The 25077-nt window shown below is 40.5% G+C and overlaps 1 protein-coding gene across 1 annotated transcript in view; it reads left to right on the forward strand.

The window, feature by feature from the left end:
* LOC126252046 (regulator of telomere elongation helicase 1 homolog) overlaps nt 1–25077 on the forward strand; it is a 122749-nt gene that overhangs the window by 12086 nt on the left and 85586 nt on the right. The window contains exons 6-8 of the mRNA XM_049952841.1: nt 6247–6453; nt 6573–6764; nt 20804–20934. Of these exons, the coding sequence (XP_049808798.1) occupies nt 6247–6453; nt 6573–6764; nt 20804–20934 (530 nt within the window). The remainder of the gene's footprint in view (nt 1–6246; nt 6454–6572; nt 6765–20803; nt 20935–25077) is intronic.

Consider the following 25077-nt stretch of genomic DNA (forward strand, 5'->3'; position numbering starts at 1 on the left):
TCCTGTGCAAGCTTCTTCATCTCCCAGTACCTACTGCAACCTACATCCTTCTGAATCTGCTTAGTGTATTCATCTCTTGGTCTCCCTCTATGATTTTTACCCTCCACGCTGCCCTCCAATACTAAACTGGTGATCCCTTGATGCCTCAGAACATGTCCTACCAACTGATCCCTTCTTCTAGTCAAGTTGTGCCACAAACTCCTCTTCTCCCCAATCCTATTCAATACTTCCTCATTAGTTATGTGATCTACCCATCTAATCTTCAGCATTCTTCTGTAGCACCACATTTCGAAAGCTTCTATTCTCTTCTTGTCCAAACTATTTATCGTCCATGTTTCACTTCCATATGTGGCTACACTCCATACAAATACTTTCAGAAATGACTTCCTGACACTTAAATCTATACTCGATGTTAACAAATTTCTCTTCTTCAGAAACGCTTTCCTTGCCATTGCCAGTCTACATTTTATATCCTCTCTACTTCGACCATCATCAGTTATTTTGCCCCCCAAATAGCAAAACTCCTTTACTACTTTAAGTGCCTCATTTCCTAATCTAATTCCCTCAGCATCACCTGACTTAATTCGACTACATTCCACTATCCTCATTTTGCTTTTGTTGATGTTCATCTTATATCCTCCTTTCAAGACACCGTCCATTCCATTCAACTGCTCTTCCAAGTCCTTTGCTGTCTCTGACAGAATTACAATGTCATTGGCGAACCTCAAAGTTTTTATTTCTTCTCCATGGATTTTAATACATACTCCGAATTTTTCTTTTGGTTCCTTTACTGCTTGCTCAATATACAGATTGAATAACATCGGGGAGAGGCTACAACCCTGTCTTACTCCCTTCCCAACCACTGCTTCCCTTTCATGTCCCTCGACTCTTATAACTGCCATCTGGGTTCTGTACAAATTGTAAATAGCCTTTCGCTCCCTGTATTTTACCCCTGCCACCTTTAGAATTTGAAAGAGAGTATTCCAGTCAACATTGTCAAAAGCTTTCTCTAAGTCTACAAATGCTAGAAACGTAGGTTTGCCTTTCCTTAATCTTTCTTCTAAGATAAGTTGTAAGGTCAGTATTGCCTCACGTGTTCCAGTGTTTCTACGGAATCCAAACTGATTTTCCCCGAGGTTGGCTTTTATTAGTTTTTCCATTCGTCTGTAAAGAATTCGTGTTAGTATTTTGCAGCTGTGACTTATTAAACTGATGGTTCGGTAATTTTCACATCTGTCAACACCTGCTTTCTTTGGGATTGGAATTATTATCTTCTTCTTGAAGTCTGAGGGTATTTCGCCTGTTTCATACATCTTGCTCACCAGATGGCAGAGTTTTGTCAGGACTGGCTCTCCCAAGGCCGTCAGTAGTTCCAATGGAATGTTGTCTACTCCGGGGGCCTTGTTTCGACTTGGGTCTTTCAGTGCTCTGTCAAACTCTTCACGCAGTATCGTATCTCCCATTTCATCTTCATCTACATCCTCTTCCATTTCCATAATATTGTCCTCAAGTACATCGCCCTTGTATAAACCCTCTATATACTCCTTCCACCTTTCTGATTTCCCTTCCTTGCTTAGAACTGGGTTTCCATCTGAGCTCTTGATATTCATACAAGTCGTTCTCTTATCTCCAAAGGTCTCTTTAATTTTCCTGTGGGCAGTATCTATCTTACCCCTAGTGAGATAAGCCTCTACATCCTTACATTTGTCCTCTAGCCATCCCTGCTTAGCCATTTTGCACTTCCTGTCGATCTCATTTTTGAGACGTTTGTATTCCTTTTTGCCTGCTTCATTTACTGCATTTTTATATTTTCTCCTTTCATCAATTAAATTCAATATTTCTTCTGTTACCCAAGGATTTCTAGTACTAGACCTCGTCTTTTTACCTACTTGATCCTCTGCTGCCTTCACTACTTCATCCCTCAAAGCTACCCATTCTTCTTCTACTGTATTTCTTTCCCCCATTCCTGTCAATTGTTCCCTTATGCTCTCCCTGAAACTCTGTACAACCTCTGGTTTAGTCAGTTTATCCAGGTCCCATCTCCTTAAATTCCCACCTTTTTGCAGTTTCTTCAGTTTTAATCTACAGGTCATAACCAATAGATTGTGGTCAGAGTCCACATCTGCCCCTGGAAATGTCTTACAATTTAAAACCTGGTTCCTAAATCTCTGTCTTACCATTATATAATCTATCTGATACCTTTTAGTATCTCCAGGGTTCTTCCATGTATACAACCTTCTTTCATGATTCTTAAACCAAGTGTTAGCTATGATTAAGTTATGCTCTGTGCAAAATTCTACCAGGCGGCTTCCTCTTTCATTTCTTAGCCCCAATCCATATTCACCTACTATGTTTCCTTCTCTCCCTTTTCCTACACTCGAATTCCAGTCACCCATGACTATTAAATTTTCGTCTCCCTTCACTGTCTGAATAATTTCTTTTATTTCATCATACATTTCTTCAATTTCTTCGTCATCTGCAGAGCTAGTTGGCATATAAACTTGTACTACTGTAGTAGGTGTGGGCTTCGTATCTATCTTGGCCACAATAATGCGTTCACTATGCTGTTTGTAGTAGCTTACCCGCATTCCTTTTTTCCTCCTGCAATAGGCAACATTAATTTTATAAAATATATATGCACTCTCTCTAGCTACTACAGGGTGTATACGACTCAGGACAAACAGGAGATCCGGGAAAAACCCGGGAATTTTTTTAGAATTCCAGGACTTTTTGTGTTTGTTTTAGTTTTCAGTTATATTTTTGTAATTTTGACTGGAAGAAATTATAATCTAACAAAGGATATTACTGCATCCTGCCTCTGCAGAATGATACTGCAGCAATAAAACATGAACAAGAGGAAAAAACTAAAATAAAACTGAAGTTGCAAAGGAAATATGCCATATACACAGCAAAACACAGTGCTCCTTCCAGTAGCAAAATGTGTCAAAGGCATTAGGAAGACTATGCTATGCTTCATAACAACAAATTTCCTCTGATGAGCATGGCGTCATAACTGTTTACATTAGATTCGTGTGAGGAGTTGCAAGCGGGCCCATGCGCAAGCGCATTTGAGTCGCGCATGTACCTTCTCCCGCTTCTGGCTACAAAAGTGTGGCTGTTAGCTGTGCAAGATGCTACCCGTAAAAATTTTACTGGCGCGCGCAAGCTGCCATATTTATTGGCAGCAAACCGGGCCATCTGCCTCGGGCAGCATTTCCAGTCAAGCTTTAATCGCCTTGCAGAACAACAAAGTTATTTTTGTCGATTTGCTAAGTAAATATGGCTTTATTAATCTTATCCACTGAGGCAGTCAATTTGTTGAAACAAAGTGTTTAATTCCTCACTATTGGCTAGTTTCACCTGTTCACTTAATTTCAAAAGAGCATGTTTTCATCTTCTAGCACATATGGCGTTATGCTATAGTAAAGAACCAAAAATGAGATAATACACTGGTACTCCAAGAAAATTTACAACCGAATCTGGACATATGAATGTGCACTTTAAGCCGAATTATGCATTTTAATTTGGTTCATGAAATTCCTCTGATGTCTTGTTTCTTTTATGTCATAATGTAAGATCTTGTAATACACTCCTGGAAATGGAAAAAAGAACACATTGACACCGGTGTGTCAGACCCCCCATACTTGCTCCGGACACTGCGAGAGGGCTGTACAAGCAATGATCACACGCACGGCACAGCGGACACACCAGGAACCGCGGTGTTGGCCGTCGAATGGCGCTAGCTGCGCAGCATTTGTGCACCGCCGCCATCAGTGTCAGCAAGTTTGCCGTGGCATACGGAGCTCCATCGCAGTCTTTAACACTGGTAGCATGCCGTGACAGCGTGGACGTGAACTGTATGTGCAGTTGACGTACTTTGAGCGAGGGCGTATAGTGGGCATGCGGGAGGCCGGGTGGACGTACCGCCGAATTGCTCAACACGTGGGGCGTGAGGTCTCCACAGTACATCGATGTTGTCGCCAATGGTCGGCGGAAGGTGCACGTGCCCGTCGACCTGGGACCGGACCGCAGCGACGCACGGATGCACGCCAAGACCGTAGGATCCTACGCAGTGCCGTAGGGGACCGCACCGCCACTTCCCAGCAAATTAGGGACACTGTTGCTCCTGGGGTATCGGCGAGGACCATTCGCAACCGTCTCCATGAAGCTGGGCTACGGTCCCGCACACCGTTAGGCCGTCTTCCGCTCACGCCCCAACATCGTGCAGCCCGCCTCCAGTGGTGTCGCGACAGGCGTGAATGGAGGGACGAATGGAGACGTGTCGTCTTCAGCGATGAGAGTCGCTTCTGCCTTGGTGCCAATGATGGTCGTATGCGTGTTTGGCGCCGTGCAGGTGAGCGCCACAATCAGGACTGCATACGACCGAGGCACACAGGGTCAACACCCGGCATCATGGTGTGGGTAGCGATCTCCTACACTGGCCGTACACCACTGGTGATCGTCGAGGGGACACTGAGTAGTGCACGGTACATCCAAACCGTCATCGAACCCATCGTTCTACCATTCCTAGACCGGCAAGGGAACTTGCTGTTCCAACAGGACAATGCACGTCCGCATGTATCCCGTGCCACCCAACGTGCTCTAGAAGGTGTAAGTCAACTACCCTGGCCAGCAAGATCTCCGGATCTGTCCCCCATTGAGCATGTTTGGGACTGGATGAAGCATCGTCTCACGCGGTCTGCACGTCCAGCACGAATGCTGGTCCAACTGAGGCGCCAGGTGGAAATGGCATGGCAAGCCGTTCCACAGGACTACGTCCAGCATCTCTACGATTGTCTCCATGGGAGAATAGCAGCCTGCATTGCTGCGAAAGGTGGATATACACTGTACTAGTGCCGACATTGTGCATGCTCTGTTGCCTGTGTCTATGTGCCTGTGGTTCTGTCAGTGTGATCATGTGATGTATCTGACCCCAGGAATGTGTCAATAAAGTTTCCCCTTCCTGGGACAATGAATTCACGGTGTTCTTATTTCAATTTCCAGGAGTGTATTTTACACGTACGAACATACGGGCTTCCTGTGTCATCATAGCTGTGCAACTGTGGTGACGTCTGTTATCTGGCGCCCTCTGGCAACTGCTGAAACGAACCTCTTTCTAACAGGTTGCGGGAAAACATTGTGAATGATTGATTGAAAAATGTTGCTTTCATGGTAAATTTCTTTTTACGCAAGATGAACTAAGTATGAGAATGTGTGATGAATTTGTTAAATAACAGAGAATTTGACTCTCATTTAATAATCACATATTTGAGGATGACCATTTGGAAAAAATTTCGAGCTCAGAAGATCAGACATTTATGTCGGTATTAAAAATTTTGGTGGTACATTTGTGTGATGTATCTTAAAGTGTAACACGCACAAAAAAGATCAACATTATACGTGAAAGTTTCACTTCTCTTGCAGCTTATTATTCGTCGAGACCAGTATTATATGTGAAAGCTCTGCTTTTCTTGTAGCAACACTATATATATTAATTTACACCATTAACTTTTCCTATTTGTGTGTACATGCTACTTAACAGTGATAATGCTATTGGTTGACTGTATCAGCTGGCGAGATCACGTGGCGTGAGTTATGACTGGCTTACAAAAGTGCATCGCAATCTCATTTTCAATGCTTCGGAAAGTAACATGCAGTGTTTGGTGGAATTCGAATTTATACTTTAGCAATACGAAAATGTGCAGCGTACATGGTCTTTTTTGTCTGAGATTTGTTTTCTAAAGGGCTGAGAAATTCTATGCCGGTGTATAAAACCATAACCATTCAAAGGACTGATAAGTTTTACAGTTATGAGGAAAAGTATAATGTCACTTAACACGGAAGAAGTGTATTTTCACCTGTGAGGTAGTGTGTTTTTAATCAGGAAATCCGGGAATATTTTTTCCTTGTCCGCTTATACACCCTATACTATGTCGCCACACCAAATGACTGTTCTCCATTATGTCTATTTGTTTTCCACCACAGCATCATACCCACTCATCCCTAACCCCCCATTCTCTCTCTCTCTCTCTCTCTCTCTCTCTCTCTCTCTCTCTCTCTCAACCCCCACCCCCTCCCTCCCACTTTTCTCTCTCTCAGACTGAGTATGCTGAAGTGTTGTACAGTGTGTTACAATAATGGATATTATCAAACTTTTTTAACAGCAGATGTCTGTCTTACAATGTAACACATTAGAAAGTATTGTTATTTTGGTATGTAACAGACAGTACCTTTAATGGTTCCCAGGTAATGGAAGACATGTATGCTGAAACGCAGACTGGATTTACTCAGTCCGATGGTGATTCAACACCGAAGGACTTCACAGCAGATGATTTGTGTGTCCTTAAGACAATGTTCCTGGAACTGGAAAAGGCAGTTGATGCAGTTGAGGTTACTCCAGAGGGTAGCACATATCCTGGAAGCTTTCTTTTTGAGCTTATGTCTAAAGCCGAGGTGAATTGTTGAGAGCTTGTACTTTTCAGATGTATTTTGATATTTAGTTCTCTCAAGAAACATTTTATTTTATATTGTCACTTTTTTTCATGATTCTAAAGTAACTTTCTTTTTAACAGATTACACATGGAAGAAAAAATCTTGTTGTTGACTTACTTAGTAAAATTACCCAGTATTTGTCAACAACAAGTACATCACCATTCCAGAGGAAGGGTACAGGTCTACAGAAATTTGTAGAAGTGCTGAGGATAGCATTTAGTACAGATGTAAATTCATCGCGACATATTGATCATGTTAAACGCTGCTATAAGGTGAGTTTCACAATGTGATAATACCTCCATAGCAAGTTCTGCACTGTACTGATGTTACAGATACAGTCATACTGGTAGACATATGTTTTAGCTCCCATTTTGCGTAGTATTTCATTGACTTTGTGATTTCGGAGCTAGGTTATTTCACTATCACAACTGGAATGCAATTTATGTTAAATATGTTTTCCTTTCATAAACCTGACACCTGTGATTCGGCACATATTTAAACTACTGGAGCCCGAAAGTTCAAATTTGCACCCATCCTTCCAGTTTTAGGTCTTCAGGGTTTTCCTAAACAACTTAAGTCAAATACTGGGATGGTTCCTTTGAAAAGAAATGCTGATTTTCTTCGTACCCTACCCCTATTTGAGCTTAGGCTTTATCTATAATGATCGATCCGTTACGGAATATTACGCCCTAATCTTCCTTCCTTTTAAAACCTATTAATTAACTGTAGAGTTACTTGTTTGTGTCTGTTTGTGACATATTAAACTTGAGGTTATTAAATATGTGTTTGAAGAACTTGATGTCACCACTAACTCCTCCTCCTCCCCTCCCACAACGACGACAACAACAACAACAACAACAACGACCACAACCACCATCACCACCACCACCTCCAACTCCCCTCCTCTTTCCCCTCCCCCTCCCTCTACCTCCTGCTGCAACTAAAAGATGACGACTACATGTCTTCTTTGTGGAATAAAGATTTTAACAAATTATTTAGCAATAAAGAGATGACTCATGGGAAAGCAGAAGTGCTGCACCATCGACAGATACACAAACAAATGGTACAGAGGTTTGCTTTTCTAGGTTTCAGAATGAAATTCCTTTCTCAAGATGTAGGAGAAACACACACACGCACACACACGCACACGCACACTCTCTCTCTCTCTCTCTCTCTCTCTCTCTCTCTCTCTCTCTCTCCCCCCCTCTCCCCCTCTCCCCCTCTCCCCCTCTCCCTCTCTCCCCCCTCCCCCCCTCCCCCCTCACCCTCCCTCCCCCCTCTCTCTCCCCCTCCCTCTCCCTACCCCCTACCCCTCCCCCCCTCCCCCCTTCTCCCCCTCCTCCCCCTATTGACTCATATGCACACACCTGTCTCCGTACATTGCGGGTCATTCGCCAGCTGAATGAGCACAGTGTAAGGAGACAGGCATATGTATGTGTATGTGTGTGTGCTAGTGCCTTTGTCCCGCATTTTGCACAGGGTCAGCATGGTTAAGGTTGGATTTAGCATGGTTAATTTTTAAGGGGTGGCCGGATGCCCTTCCTGTTGCCACCCCATACACATTTCTATGTACGTAAAGTGTTGGAGGGCCCTGAAGGGGCTCTTTATCCATCTAGAAGCTGCATGACAGCACACTCTTGGTCTTTTGTACTATTTTGGGGCAGTTCAGCTGCAGTACCAATACAATACAGTCGCCTAGGGTAAAATAGCTATGTAGGTATCTGTGTATTCTGTGCTAATTAGCTCCAAGGAAGTACATTGTCTGAAAGTTTAGCAGTGCTTTCAGTCCTATTTTTGTGCCTACTGACCACTCAAGGACTCAGCAGTGAAGAGAGTTCTTACCTTTTGCTCCTTCAGTTATTTATATTCCACCAAGGATTTTCCGTTACCGTATTTGCTGACATTAAATTTAGAGAAGTTTTTCGTCATCTCATCCACGTCTTGTCATTTGTTTACGTGTGTAATTAATTCTTTGCTAAGTATAGTGCAGACATACTGTACTTGCTTCCATGGTATTTCATTGGATGGGAGTTACTAGTTTTGCCATCTTCCAAAGGTGCAATGTACAATAACACAGATATTCCAGTGATATTAATGACTGTCTGTGTGTCATGTTTCTGGTGAGTAATCCACTTGGCACCAACAGCTAGTGAATTGTGTTAGGTTCACCTTGACAGTTTGGATTCTGCTTAACATGACAAATTAATAATGATAACATCCAATTGTTAGTTGGACAGTAACTTTATAATGCCATGTGTGTATGGCATTCATTGTGAATGCACCAGTATTTGTGTAGAACAAACCACCCACACAGTTGGTGTGCACTGTGCTGAACAGAAGCACCATATAAAACAAAGAGAACTATACAATTCAGCCATGACAGAACAGTGCCTAGATATTAGTCACAGAATACTATTTGAGTACACGATAATCTTGGCTGAGATGACTGTTTCGAGGTTTTACCATAAAAGTGGTAGTCAGTATTTGAATTTGGTGCAAAAACTTCTACAGAGAACATGGCTATGCACTTAGTAGGTCAAGGAGCAAGCCTTGGGCACCAAACAGAAACAGAGGGAAATTCTTGTCACTTACATTTCTGTGGGATGAGCAGTTTCGAATGTGGGGCTGATTCCGTATGCTTGCTGATGTCAGTGCACCCATGGTGGGTCAGTGCTGTGATGGGCTGCTTAGCTCACCTTGTGCATTTGCATTAATTCAGCCTATCTCCAGAATGTTGTTGATGCTGCTGCCTTGTGTATATACAGTGGACATCTTACATACCCTGACAGTCAGAAATTTTAGCTCATGGGGATGGTTGTGGGGGCAAATGACAAAAGCTTGAAAATTTTATCATATTGACATGGCTTGAGTACCCAAGAACCTTTTATCCATTCTCCAACAGTATCAGATGCTATATAAAGTAATAATAATAATAAAAACAATAAGCAATAAAATTGATGATAAGTTAAAAATATCCTAATGGGTGAGATTTGCTGAAAGCGTTTAAACTGTAGCAGGAAAGCAAATCACAGCAATTGCATGATCCTGTTTAAATGTATGTAATTACCTGGCCCTTTAAGGGTCCCTTTAACACTTTGAACCCAATATTGATATTGAATGCACGGAAGATCAGAAGGTTCGTGAAGACCGTGACCTGCATTTGTGCAGAGTTGAGTTGCAGCGAGTGTGCAGACCATTGGTAACTCAGGAAGACTACACGAGAGAGTTAAACATTTTATTGAGATTTGTGGTGCTACACTTGTAGCATGGTGACCTCCTTTTCCTCCCCTTTGTCATGTGGCATGGATGACACATGGTGCCTTGCGGTGGCCAGCTGTCAGACAAGAAGCTGGCCGTGACATAGGCATCCATGAAAGCTGTCACCCAGAAGCCCATTCAGCAGCACATGCGCCAGTCACGTATGGCATGGCCATTTATGGAAGGTCACAGTGGTGCAGAAGTGTGCTAGAGCTGTTGTAGGGGTGACAGCTTCCAGGAGAATTTGACCTTCTGAGCAAAGGCACATAGTGCCAGGACACCAATACCATTGTAGGAGGGCAGCAGCTGTATTGCCAGGGAAGGAGTATGGCTTCGGCTGAAGTGAGCCTGGAGGTGGCCCACCAATAGAAATGTGCGAAGTCCAGTTAGAAAGATTTGGTGCTAGAAAATGGTCCAGCAGTGGCAAAGGTCCAAAGTTGTAGTGGGTGCTTGCTGACCTGTGGCTCCCTCCATAGCCCTCTTGTTGTAATAAGTGCTGCTTTTTTGTAAATGCCTCTGCTGGAATTGACTGTTATTTACAATGGTTAAAAACTAATTTGTTGTGCTGATGTACTGCTTACAGCTATGTATGGAATAACTGATCTGTGGATCAGTGGTGTAGGAACTGCTTGGTGTGGCCTGCAAGAGCCCCACATTTCTGCTGTGCCAACAGGATTTCGGTCCCCAGCTTGATTGGCCCTACAGTGCATAAACAGCCCTGTTCCTGTGACTGTGATGCCAGTGCCTTGCCCGCCACTTTCTGTTTATGGCTTCTTCATCTGCTGTGGCTGAGCTGCTATTTTCCACAGTATTGGCCAAAAAATAGCGACGGCACTACAGCAGAGTAGGAAGTGGCTGTATGGTCCACCTGTAGGAAACGGCGGTATGGACCACCAGTAGGAAACGGCTACTTCCATTGAATTTCTACTGGTCTCTGGTGGCCCCACCAGAGACCAGTAGGAAGTCAATGGAACAAGAACTGAACTATATATGAAAGTAAAATGTTGAGTATGTATGAAAGTGAAATGTTGAGTAAATGACACACTAGACATGATCACCTCAGCTGTGGCATTAACCACAAGTCTGAGGAGGACAGGACAGGATAGGAGAAATCCAAACATGGAGAACTGATTGAACTCTAAAAAGTAAAGTCGTCATTAAGTGTTATCTTGCACCAATACAAAGAGATTGAAAGCTGCAGGAATACACTTCTCTGTTGATCCTAACTCAATATGTTGTTGATGGAGACAAAAAGATAAACACATGGCTGCAAAGGTAAGCTTTGAATCTTTCCATGGGCCTAAAACAGGGAAATATGCTGAAATTTATAGTGATGTAATTGGTTATGTCAATGAACTTTAGAATGATGTTTGTGCTGCCTCTTACAAAATGATTCAGAACAAAGCTTGTGAGATAGCGGTCATACTCAACATTGACAGAAAAGATTTTAAAGCAGTCGTTGGTTGGGTGATTTGTTTTATGAGATGACAAATTCTCAGTCTACGAAGGAGAACGTCTTTGCGCCATTGTTTAGCTTGAGACTACACAGATAAAATAATCGAGTTCCACCATTATGTAATACAAGTGCAACAGCAATATGACTGTTTCCTCACCCAGGTTGATAACACAGATAAGATTCCATTGTTTTTTGATACACCTCATAACACCTCTGTTGCTCCAATTGGCTCAGAAAGTGTCCTTGTGAGGACGACTGGAATGGAGAAACTAAGACGAACGGAGAAACTAAGATGCACAGAGATGATGTGCATTATAGCAGTTGGCAATAAACTTCCACCGTATCCCATCTTCAAAAGGGAGTCATTACCAGAGGAGACCATCCCACATGGAATTCATTTATGAGTTCAGGAAAAGGGCTGTATGATAGTAGATATGATGGTGGATTGATTGGAGAAAGTCTGGGGAAGACGACAAGGGGCATTATTACAAAGGAAGTCCTTTTTTGTCCTAGACAGTTTCTGAGGTCACATTGTGGAAGCTGTAAACGAGAAAATGAAATTAATGAAATCTCATTCTGTGCGAAACTTGAAAGACTAGCACTCATGGAAGAAAAGATTCTGGCAAGACATGGCTTAGCCATAGCCTGGGGAATGGTTCCAAAAGAAATTTTCACTGTGCAGTGGGGTTTGCACTGATATGAAATTTCCTCCAGATTAAAAACTGTGATCCAGACTGAGACTCGAACTCGGGACCTTCGACTTTCACGGGCAAGTGCTCTATCGACTGAGCTACCAAAGCACGACTCACAATCCATCTTTACATCTTTATTTCCACCAGTACCATATGTCCAGGAGATAAGGTACTGTAAAGCTGTGAGGATGGTTTATGAGTTGCGCTTGGTTAGCTTAACCGGTAGAGCACTTGCCTATGATAGGCAAAGTTCACGAGTTTGCATCTTGATACAGCATACAGTTTTAACCTCCCAGGAAGTATCAAGCAAATGGATCTCTGCACACATATTAATATGTAAACAAGAAAAACAAATAGGCTCTGTATGTAATGGCTTTCTTGTTGATTTTCAAAATGACGAGACAGATATGTGAGAAAAAAATATGGGTAACAATATTATGAGAAGGAAAGTTGCTACTCACCATATAGTGGAGAGGTGCTGAGTCTGCGAGCACTGGTGCTGCTGCTCCTTTATTTATTTGGAGATAAGCACATTTTATCTTTATAGCTGGAATGAGATATTGGGTTAGTGCACAAATTTGTAGCATTTTCCATTAAGTTTAATAAACACAACAGGTACATGTAAAAGAGACTAAGCCACCAGTAGTATACTCTCCTTCACTGTTTACAACGGTCTGCTAATGCTGGGAAAGCTTTCAATTCTGGGACTATAGAAATCACATGGTTTTGAGGTGGAGCGTGTTGTTATCTGGAAGATCAAGTTAATAAGATGGATGCAGATGACTCCTGTATAGTGTTTTTGGGTAGTCTAGCAGAATATGGGTGGTCATTATTGTGGAGTAGCATCATTTCATGCAGTCTTCCTTTTTCTTGTTCTTAGGTTGCATCTGCAAGACGTCAAGACTATAAATGTCAGCAGCAGTGGTTACACCTCAGGAAAGCAATTTATGGTACACTACACCGTCATCCTTTGGTGGATGTGCACTGGTTTTTGTATGGGGAGTTGCTGCTTTGTTTGGTCTGAACCATTCCTTTCTTTTCCTTACATTAGTATAAAGACACCATTTCTGGTCACCATTAACGATACAGGATAGGAATGGTTGGTGTTGTTCATGAACCATTGATGATGAATAAGCAGAGATGCACTATGGCCACCCACTGATTTTTGTGATTTTTAACTTAACCATGCAGCACCCATACACCCAATTTTTGAACCTTCCCCATTGCATGTAAATGTTGCACGATGGTAGAATGATCACAGTTCAACACATTTGCCAGTTCTTGAGTGCACTGACGTGGACTGTTGTGGATTAATGTGTTTAAATGATCTTCATCAAACCCTGAAGGTCTTCCTGAATGTGGAGACTCACTAACATTGAAACAAACCTCTCTAAAATGAGAAAGCCATTTTCTTGCTGTGCTCTGTCTGATGACATTATCCCCATACACAACATGTGTTTCTGGCTGCCTTTGCTGCTGTCACCCCTCTATTGAACTCAAACAGAAGAATAGGTCAGAAATGTTCCTATTTCTCCACTTGGCACTCCATTTTCTAGCATCCACAGCTTCACTCACTACCTCCAGATGACAAAACAACAATAGATGAATTCAAATAGCAACAGTGAACTATAAGTAAAAAAATTGACAATCAGTAAATAAAACCATGTTGTTGTTGTTGTGGTGGTCTTCAGTCCAGAGACTGGTTTGATGCAGCTCTTCACGCAACTCTATCCTGTGCAAGCTTCATCATCTCCAAGTACCTACGATGACCTACATCCTTCTGAATCTGCTTAGTGTATTCATCTCTTTGTCTCCCTCTATGGTTTTTACCCTCCATGCTGCCCTCCAACACTGAATTGGTGATCCCTTGATGCCTCAGAACATGTCCTACCAACCGATCCCTTCTTCTAGTCAAGTTGTGTCACAAATTTCTCTTCTCCCCAATTCTATTCATTACCTTTTCATTAGTTACGTAATCTACCCATCTAATCTTCAGCATTCTTCTGTAGCACCACATTTTGAAAGTGCCTATTCTCTTCTTGTTTAAACCATTTATTGGCCATGTTTTACTTCCATACAAGACTACACTCCATATAAATATTTTGAGAAAAGACTTCCTGACACTTAATTCTATACCCAGTGTTAACAAATTTCTTTTCTGCAGAAACGCTTCCCTAGCCATAGCCAGTATATATTTTGTATCCTCTCTACTCCGACCATCATCGGTTACTTTGCTCCCCAAATAGCAAAACTCATCTACTATTTTAAGTGTCTCATTTCCTAATCTAATTCTCTCAGCATCACCTGATTTAATGCAACTACATTCCATTATCCTAGTTTTTGTTGATCTTCATCTTATATCGTCCTTTCAAGACACTGTCCATTCCGTCCAACTGCTCTTCCAGGTCCTTTACTGTCTCCGACAGAATTACAGTGTCATCGTCAAACATCAAAGTCTTTATTTCTTCTCCATGGATTTTAATACCTACTCCGAATTTTTCTTTTGTTTCCTTTATTACTTGCTCAATATACAGATTGAATAACATTGGGGAGAGGCTACAACCATGTCTCACTCCCTTCCCAACCACAGCTTCCCTTTCATGTCCCTCGACTCTTATAACTGCCATCTGGTTTCTGTACAAATTGTAAATAGCCTTTCTCTCCCTGTATTTTACCCCTGCCACCTTCAGAATTTGAAAGAGAGTATTTCAGTCAACATTGTCAAAAACTTTCTCCAAGTTGACAAATGGTAGAAACATAGATTTGCCTTTCCTTCTTCTAAGATAAGTTGTGGGGTCAGTATGGCCTCATGTGTTCCAACATTTCTACGGAATCCAAACCGATCTTCCCCGAGGTCGGCTTCTACCAGTTTTTTCATTCGTCTATAAAGAATTCGTGTTAGTATTTTGCACTTACAAAATTGATAGTTCGGTAATTTTCACACGTGTCATCACCTGATTTATTTGGGATTGGAGTTACTATATTCTTCTTGAAGTCTAAGGTATTTCACGTGTCTGGTTCGTCTTGCTCACCAGATGGTAGAGTTTTATCAGGGTTGGCTTTCCCAAGGCTGTCAGTAGCACTGATGGAATGTTGTCTACTCCCGGGACCTTGTTTCGACTTACGTCTTTCAGTGCTCTATCAAACTCTTCATGCAGTATAATATCCCCCATTTCATCTTCATCTACGTCCTCTTCAATTTCCATAATATTGCCCTCAAGTACATCGCCCTTATATAGACCCTCTATATACTCCTTCCACCTTCCTGCTTTCCCTTCTTTGCTTAGAACTGGTTTTCCATCTGAGCTCTTGATATTCATACAAATGGTTCTCTTTTCTCCAAAGGTCTGTTTAATTTTCCTGTAGGCAGTATCAATCTTACCCCTAGTGATATATGCTTCTACAACCTTATGTAAAATAACCCATAGCAACCAACATGCAAAACAAAAACACTTTGAACTTATGCACCAACCTGTTACATAAATGCTGATATATTTTGCTTATTTACCAAAATCTAACTGATTGGGAGGAATGTTGTATTTAGTACATCTGGTGAACTTGTAATTTTACACCTCCCTCACCACCACCTGCTCTCTTCTCTCTCTCTCTCTCTCTCTCTCTCTCTCTCTCTCTCTCTACTCTACTCTCCTCTCCTCTCCAGTCCCCAAATTGGAGTGCAGTAATGTACCACCAGTGATCATTTCTCACAGTTTTTCACCAAATGTGAGTGATGTAGATGGTTGTAGTAAACAGTTTCAGATTCAGCAATCCATGTGGATAAGATTTTTAAATATCTTTCTTGACTGATCTTCTCCTCCTTCCTCCTTACATAGTCACTGACATCTGTAAGAGCATTATACTCTCTCTCTCTCTCTCTCTTTTTTTTTTTTTTTAAAGGATGGTATGTAGGTATTGATTTGTTGTTGTTGTTGTTGTTGTTGTGTTAGTCATAGTTGTTGATCTGAAAGACTGGTTTGATGCAGCTGTCCATACTACTCTTATCGTGTGCAAGCCTCTTCAACTTTGAATAACTACTCCCAATGAAACCCATTTGAACCTGCTTAGCATATTCATCTCTTGGTCTTCTTGTACAATTTTTACCTCTCAACCCCCCCCCCCCTCCCCCCACTCACACACAAATTTCCCTCCAGTACTAAATTGGTGACTCCTTGATGTCTTAGAAAGTGTCCTGTCAACTGATCCCTTCTTCTAGTCAGGTTGTGCCACAGATTTCTTTTCTCCCTAGTTTTGTGGAGTACCTCCTTATTAGTTATGTGATCTACCCACGTAATCTTCAGCATTCTTCTGTGGCAGAACCTTTTAAAAGCTTCTATTTTCTTCTTCTCTGAACTGTTTTTGTCCATATTTCACTTCCATACATGACTACACTCTGTACAGATACTTTCAGAAAAGACTTTCTAATACTTAAATCTATACCCAATGTTAGCAAATTTCTCTTCTTCAGAAACACTTTTCTTGCCACTGCTAGTATACATTTTATATCCTCTCTACTTCAGCCATCATCAGTTATTTTGCTGTTCAAATACCAAATTTCATCTGCTACTTTTAGTGTCTTGTTTCCTAACCTAATTCCCTCAGCATCACCTGATTTGATTGGACTACATTCCATTATCCTTATTTTACTTTTGTTGATGTTCATATTGTATCATTCTTTCAAGACACTGTCCATTCTGTTTAATTGCTCTTCCAAGTCCTTTGCTGTTTCTGTCAGAATTATGTCACTGGCAAACCTCAAAAGTTATGATTTCTTCTCATTGAGCTCTAATTCCATCTCCAATTCTTCCTTTTTTTCCCTTTATTCCTTGCTCTGTGTACAGATGGTCTAAATCTGGGGATAGGCTACAAACCTGTCTCACGCTCTTCTCAAATAATGTCTGTTTTTGCCACTTTCAGAATTCCACTCGTGATTACCAAGTGCTTTTTCTAAACCAGTGGATGCTACAAACATAGGTTCACCTTTCTTAACTGTTTCCTAGGTGAAGTCGTAGCCAGTCAGTATTGCTTCACAAGTTCCTATATTTCTTCAGAACCCAAACTGATCTTCCTTGAGGTCAGCATCCACCAACTTCCCATTCCTCTGTAAATAATTCATGTCAGTATTTTGTAACCAAAGCTTATTAAACTGATGGTTCAGTAATATTCACACCTTTCAGCAACTGAAGTCTTTGGAATTGGAATTATTACATTATTCTTGAAGTCTGAGGGTATGTTGCTTGTCCTATACATCTTGCACACTGGATGGAATACTTTTGTCATGGCTGGCTCTCTCAGTGATATTGGTAGTTAATGAGGGAACATCATCTGCTCCAGAGGCCTTGTTTCGGCTTAGGTCTTCCAGTGCTCCATCAAATTCTTCTCACAGTATTGAATTTCCCATCTCAGCTTAAGCTACTTCTTCTACCCTCTCTAATATTGCCATAGAATTCATTTCCTGTGTGTAGCCTCTCTATACTCTTTCCACCTTTCACATTTCCCTTCTTGCTTAGTCTTGGTTTTGCATCTGAGCTGCTTCTCTTTCCTCCAAAGGCCTCTTTAATTTTCCTATTGATGGTATCTATCGCTCTCCTATTATACAAACTTCTGTAGCCTTGCATTTGTCCTCTAGCCATTTTGTACATCCTGTCTGTCTCATTTTCTAGATGTCTGTATTCCCTCTTGCTTGCTTCATTTGTTGCATTTTTATATTTCATCCTTTCATTAATTAGAAGTTATCTACAAATTGCCATCCAGTATCCTTGACATTGATTTGTTGTAAAATCTTGGACCATATTCTGAGCTCAAACATAATGAGGTATCTTGACTAGAACATGGATTCTGAAAACATTGGTCATGTGAAACCTGACTTACACTTTTCTCACATTACATATTGAAAGCTTGGAATCAAGGCATTCAGGTAGATGCAGTATTTCTTGACTTTTTGAGAAGCATTTGACTCAGTACCATACCTACATTTATTATCAAAAGTTCGATTATATGGGGGTATAAAGTGAAGGATGCAGCATATAGTCTTGGATAGAGAGTCATCGTCAAGTGTAGAAGGAACTTCAAGTGTGCCCCAGGGAACTGTATTGGGATTCATGTTGTTCATGTTGTATATTAATGACCTTGTGGACAATGTTAATAGCTGCCTCAGACTTTTTGCAGTTGATGCAGTTATCTTATAATGAAGTAATGTCTGAAAGAAGCTGCATGAATATCCAGTCAGATTTTGATAAGTTTCAAAGTGGTGCAAAGATTGGCAACTTGATTAAAATGCTCAGAAATGTAAAATTGTGCACCTCACAAAATGAAAAATGTAGTATCCTATGACTTAAGTATTAAAGAACCACAGTGGGAATCAAACAACTCACACAAATACATGGGTTCAACACTTTGTAGGGATATGGAATGGAATGCTCACATAGGCTTGATTGTGGGTGAAGCAGGTGAGAGATTTAGTTTATTGGTAGAATACTGTGTGGAATTGCAATCAGTTTACAAAGTAGATTTCTTACAAATAACTCATATGACCCATTCTGTAATATTGGTCAAGTGTGTGAAACTCATACCAAATAGGACTAACATGGGGGGGATGTTAAACGTACACAGAGAAGAGTGGCACAAATGATCACAGGTTTGTTTGACCCATAGGAGAGTGTTACCGAGCTGCTGGAGAAACTGAAGTGGAAGACTTGTGAAAAGAGGCATAAACTAACCTGAGGAAGTCTACTAACAAAGTTTCAAGAAATGGATTTAAATAATGACTCTAGGAAATACTGCTATCTCCTATGCATCACTCACATAGGGAATTGAACCGGAAGAAATGCTAATAACTGGTACGATGGAACATACCATCTGCCATTCACTTCGCAGTGGTTGACAGAGTATTGATGTAGATATAGAAATTCAGTATCTCCTGTTGATGTCCAAGGATTTCTCGTAGTCTTGTGTTACCTGTTTGACTTCTGTTGCCTTCACTATTTCATCACTCAAAGCTACTCATTCATTTCTACTGCATTTCTTTCCCCTAATTCAGTCAGTAGTCACCTAATGCTCTCTTTGAAAGCCTCAACAACCTCTGGTTCTTTCAACTTATCCAGGTCCCATCTCTTTGATTTCATACCCTTTTGTAATTTCTTCAGTTTTAATCTGCTGTTGATAACCAATAAATTTTGCTTAGAGTCCACATCTGCCTCTGGAAAAATTTGCACAGTTTAAAATCTGATCATGAAATTTTCATCTTACTATTATACAGGGTGATCAGAATCATCTGAAAAGTTTGTAAGGATGTTCAAGGGAGATTGTGCTGAGAAATAATCGTTAAGAAAAAATTCGAAACATTGCAGAGTTTCTGAGTTATTTAGTGTTGAAGTTAGCCAGTCAGGTCAGTGAACACAAATTCAAGCACTCGCACACGCTAAAAGCTGGTAATGCACAGACATTTGTGGATTCGTGAGTTACCACTTGTTATAATGCTCATATTACCAGTTAAAACATGCCTTTTTAGGAAGTGATAAATTTAAGCTAGGTGAGCAAAAGATATGTATGTTTTCTTCGAGGAAACCAAATAAAGAACATATATGCTGGCACTACCTCTGGCAGGCTGCTTGAATGCGTACAAGTTTCGACCTGACTGGCTAACTTCAATGTTAAATAACTCTGAAACGGTGAAACATATTGAATTTTTTCTTAATTATTTCTCAGCACAGTCTCTCCTGCAACGCTGTTACAGACTTTTAAGGCTGTTTGTGACCACCCTGTACAATGTGGAACCTTCCAATGTCATAATTCTTAAGCCAAATGTTAGTGATGATTAAGTTATGCTCTGTGCAAAATTCTACCAGGCAACTTCCTTATTCATTTCTGTCCCCCAACCCTTACCCTCCTAATATTTTTCATTCTCTTCCTTTTTGTACTATTGATTTCCAGTCCACCATAATTATTAAATTTTCATCTACCTTCTCCATTAGCTATCTGAATAATTTCTTTTGTCTCATCATACATTCCTTCAATCTTTTCATCATCTGCAGTACTAGTTGGCATGTAAATATATGCTGTCGTGGTGGGTATTGGCTTTGAAAATACTGATAATCTCACTTAATTTTACTGCCAAAACAAGAACAGCTGATTAACAGATGAAAGTCGTGTAAAACAACTGATTCTTGCAAACTGATATTTAATTCGACTAACAGTATTGATTCATGCCTAACATTTAAACATGAGAGAGTAAAAAAAAAAAAAAAACAAGCTTCTGAAATTTGATTTTTGCCTCTGTGTCACATGTAAACATGGTGCCAGTAAATTTTCATTATTTTTGAAGTAATTAGTTGTTGGACCAAGCCTGAAACAGTCTGAAGAGTTCCAAATGTTGCTTTAAGAGTGATGAATATGCATGTATCTCTCTGAATGTCTTCTACCTAGAGATATTGATGAATAATGCATAGCATATCAGCATGTGCCTGATTTGTGATCTATGTTACAATTCAGTTCTCTCTTGATAAAACTGCGCAACAGCTCAAAAGAAATAAATTATGTGAAATTGGTTATTTATGAATTTTGCTATTTGTGAATATTGATCTGTGTGTTTATAAAGCTAGCAGGCTTTGAAGTTTTTAATAGGAAAAGATTGAAATCTCCTTTTATGGTAAATTTTGAATAATTTTTATATCACCATTGTTGTTTAAGAAAAATGTCTTGGTTTTTGCGCTTTATTTCCCATTGATAAAAATGTAGTTTGTGATTGAGCTTTTTTCAGCTTGGGTTTTAATCATGGCACAGATTACCACTTTCATCACTTTTCAGTTTTAAAGCACTCTATTGCTCCTTGTGTCTGTTAGTATGTGACATAGTCACATGCATATGTTATGTGAAATGAGTCATAATGTAATATTACCCTTATTTGTAGGTCTTTATAACTTATGAGGAATTCAAGTCAACTAAGAGCAAGACAGATACTTGGTTATCTAACAGAACAACGAATCTGACAAGTAACAAGGGAAAGCAAATAAATTATTGGTGTTTCAGTCCTGGATTTGGGTAAGTTGATTAGCATTTTTCAGAATAATTTGCTTTGTGAAAAAAACATCTTTTAACATTTGGGATTTTATACCTGTTCAGTTGTTTTGTCAGGATGATTTTAACTTCGAAGAAAGACATTTTGTGCTAAATGGATTAGTACTGGACACACCCATTAAATATCACTGATGGCATTTTCTGAAAGAGTGATCCAGAACAGTTTAGGTTTATCTGGTTAACATGTACGTCATTTGAGGCAGATGTGGGTGGTAGGAATTGGGTATGCCCTCAGCAAATAATTCACTTGAAGTGGCTTAGAGAAACCATGGAAAACCTATATATGTATTCGAACCCTGCTACTCTTAAATAGAGTCTAGTTCCTTAACTACAACTGCACCAACTTGCTTCATATGTCTCATTCCAAAGGGGTAGAGAGAGAGAGTGGGGGGAAGGGGGTGGGGCTTGGGGAGTGAGGTAAATGTCAGTGATTCAACAAAACAACAAGAGGGAGGTATGTAATTAGAGATTTAAAAATGTACATCAAGCTGCGGAAAGCTATTATATCTTCGTAAAAGTCTCTATCATAGCTGTCATTCTGCAAGTAGGCATACATCTAATCAGCCATCACTTATTTCATGCCCTCTCTTCATGTGAGATTCCATGTAGCATTCTGCATTAAACGTTAGTCCTCTTGATATGTAGAATTTTGAAGAAACACGCTGATAGTCATTAATTACAGTAAAATATTCAATTTTGGAATATTTGCAAAATATTTTATATTTTAAGGAAAATTCGCATATATTTTTATCTTTATAAGTATGCTCTTACATCCTCACTACTGAGTGACGTGCAGTACTACGTTACGACACTGGGCTCTTAAGTTGAGAACAGGGGATTTGAAATTGTTCTCTGGCCATTGTGATGGAGTTCCTTCCACAGTTTCTCTGAAAATTCTTGCAACCACTACTGGCCTGGGGGATTGTTTCCAGAATACTTACTTACTCCTTGGTGCTACAGCCCATGTAGGGTCTTGGCTGAGCTGATGATCACAGCCCGATCCTGACGATCATGTAGGTACAGGGTTAAAGTTATTGAACTACATGAAAAAAAATCATCATAACTTCAGAACAGTTTGCATTAGGATGTTCAAACTGCACAGTTGGTCGCGGGGCAAGATGGAAAATAGTATGCGCTGTATTGTTTGGTTTATTGGCCAAGCTCACTTTATTTTGGATGGGTTCATCAATAAGCTAAATTGGAGCATTTGGGGGACTGACAATCTGCATTTCATGATTGAGAAGTCTGTTCATCCTCAACAGGTGAGTGTGTGATGGCCAATGTCCAGTCACAGAATAATTGGTGCAATATTCCTTGATGGCAAGGTGACTTTTGAATGGTATGTGAAGGTTTTGGAAGACATTTTCATCCCCATTATCCAAAGTGACACTGATTTTGACAAGATGTGGTTAATGCAAGACGGAGCTCGAGCCCATTGAAGGAGGAGAGTTTTGGATGTCCTGGAGGAGTATGTTGGGGACCGCATTCTGGCTGTGGGGTACCCAGAGGTGAATGCCATGAGCCTCGATTGGCTGCCATATTCTCCAGATTTGAACACATGCGGCTGCTTTTTGTGGGGCTATATTAAAGGCAAGGTGTACAGCAATAACCAAAAAACCATTGCTGAGCTGAAAACAACCATTCAGGACACCATTGACAGCATTGGTGTTTCAACACTTCAGCAGGTCATACAGAATTTTGCTATTCATCTGCACCACAGCATCACCAATGATGGCAAGCATATAGAACATGTCATAACCTAATTTGAATATCTGTAATGATGTTTACATGTTGAATAAAGTGAGTGTGCACTGTATTTTGCAACTAATTTATGTTTTTTTTTTCATATAGTTCGATAATTGTTACCCTGTACATTCAGAGGCATACATGGATACTGTGTGTGAAATTTATTGCAAATAGCTTTAGTAACAAAGAAGTAATAAATTTAAATGTCATGCTTGGTGTGGTAGATTTTCACATACCTCAATCTTTATAACATCACATCCTCTTGACTGTGGCACACAATGATATAATTTTGCACTTGCACTCAGTGGTATATGTCTGTACTGTTTGTAAAATATGTCACAAATACAGTTAGTAGTAAAGAAGTAATAAATTATAACATCATGCCTCATGCAGTACTTATACTGCATGAACAGCGAAATAGTAGTAAGCGATAAATATTTTACATCATTCTTATGCCCACAGCGATTGTTGCCTGACAATAGGGCATATGTGTACCAAGTTCTGTGAAATCAGTCCAGTGGTTCAGGTGGTGATATGGAAAACATACACACACACACACACACACACACACACACACACACACACACAGATATATATATATATATATATATAACAGAGGGATATTAAAACTAGCCGAAAAGGTTGTTTGATAGCTGAAAGGAACTGTTTGTGAACTAGAAACGGTGGATTTTATAGCAGTATATATATATAAAAAGAAAGATGATGAGACTTACCAAACAAAAGCGCTGGCAGGTCGATAGACACACAAACAAACACAAATATACACACAAAATTCAAGCTTTCGCAACAAACTGTTGCCTCATCAGGAAAGAGGGGAAGGAGAGGGAAAGACGAAAGGATGTGGGTTTTAAGGGAGAGGATAAGGAGTCATTCCAATCCCGGGAGCGGAAAGACTTACCTTAGGGGGAAAAAAGGACAGGTATACACTAGGCGAGTGTATACCTGTCCTTTTTTCCCCCTAAGGTAAGTCTTTCCGCTCCCGGGATTGGAATGACTCCTTATCCTCTCCCTTAAAACCCACATCCTTTCGTCTTTCCCTCTCCTTCCCCTCTTTCCTGATGAGGCAACAGTTTGTTGCGAAAGCTTGAATTTTGTGTGTATATTTGTGTTTGTTTGTGTGTCTATCGACCTGCCAGCGCTTTTGTTTGGTAAGTCTCATCATCTTTCTTTTTAGATATATTTTTCCACGTGGAATGTTTCCCTCTGTTATATTCATATATATATATATATATATATATATCTAAAAAGAAAGATGATGAGACTTACCAAACAAAAGCGCTGGCAGGTCGATAGACACACAAACAAACACAAATATACACACAAAATTCAAGCTTTCGCAACAAACTGTTGCCTCATCAGGAAAGAGGGAAGGAGAGGGAAAGACGAAAGGATGATGTCTGCTTGTGTCTGTATGTGTGGATGGATATGTGTGTGTGTGCCAGTGTATACCTGTCCTTTTTTCCTCCTTTTTTCCCCCTAAGGTAAGTCTTTCCGCTCCTGGGATTGGAATGACTCCTTACCCTCTCCCTTAAAACCCACATCCTTTCGTCTTTCCCTCTCCTTCCCTCTTTCCTGATGAGGCAACAGTTTGTTGCGAAAGCTTGAATTTTGTGTGTATATTTGTGTTTGTTTGTGTGTCTATCGACCTGCCAGCGCTTTTGTTTGGTAAGTCTCATCATCTTTCTTTTTAGATATATTTTTTCCACGTGGAATGTTTCCCTCTGTTATATATATATATATATATATATATATATATATATATATATATATATATATATATATCAAAGGCAGAGCCACGTGTGAAAGCATCCACGTGATCTACCAACTGACCTGCCTACACTGTGACGCATTCTATGTGGGAATGACCAGCAACGAACTGTCCATTCGCATGAATGGACACAGGCAGACAGTGTTTGTTGGTAATGCGGATCACCCTGTGGCTAAACATGCCTTGGTGCATGGCCAGCACATCTTGGCACAGTGTTACACCGTCCGGGTTATCTGGATACTTCCCACTAACACCAACCTATCCGAACTCCGGAGATGGGAACTTGCTCTTCAATATATCCTCTCTTCCCGTTATCCACCAGGCCTCAATCTCCGCTAATTTCAAGTTGCCGCCACTCGTACCTCACCTGTCATTCAACATCTTTGCCTCTCCACTTCTGCCTCGACTGACATCTCTGCCCAAACTCTTTGTCTTTAAATATGTCTGCTTGTGTCTGTATATGTGTGGATGGATATTTGTGTGTGTGCGAGTGTATACCCGTCCTTTTTTCCCCCTAAGGTAAGTCTTTCCGCTCCCGGGATTGGAATGACTCCTTACCCTCTCCCTTAAAA

Source organism: Schistocerca nitens, chromosome 4 (genome assembly GCF_023898315.1).
Source record: "Schistocerca nitens isolate TAMUIC-IGC-003100 chromosome 4, iqSchNite1.1, whole genome shotgun sequence".
Classification (NCBI taxonomy): Eukaryota; Metazoa; Arthropoda; class Insecta; order Orthoptera; family Acrididae; genus Schistocerca; species Schistocerca nitens.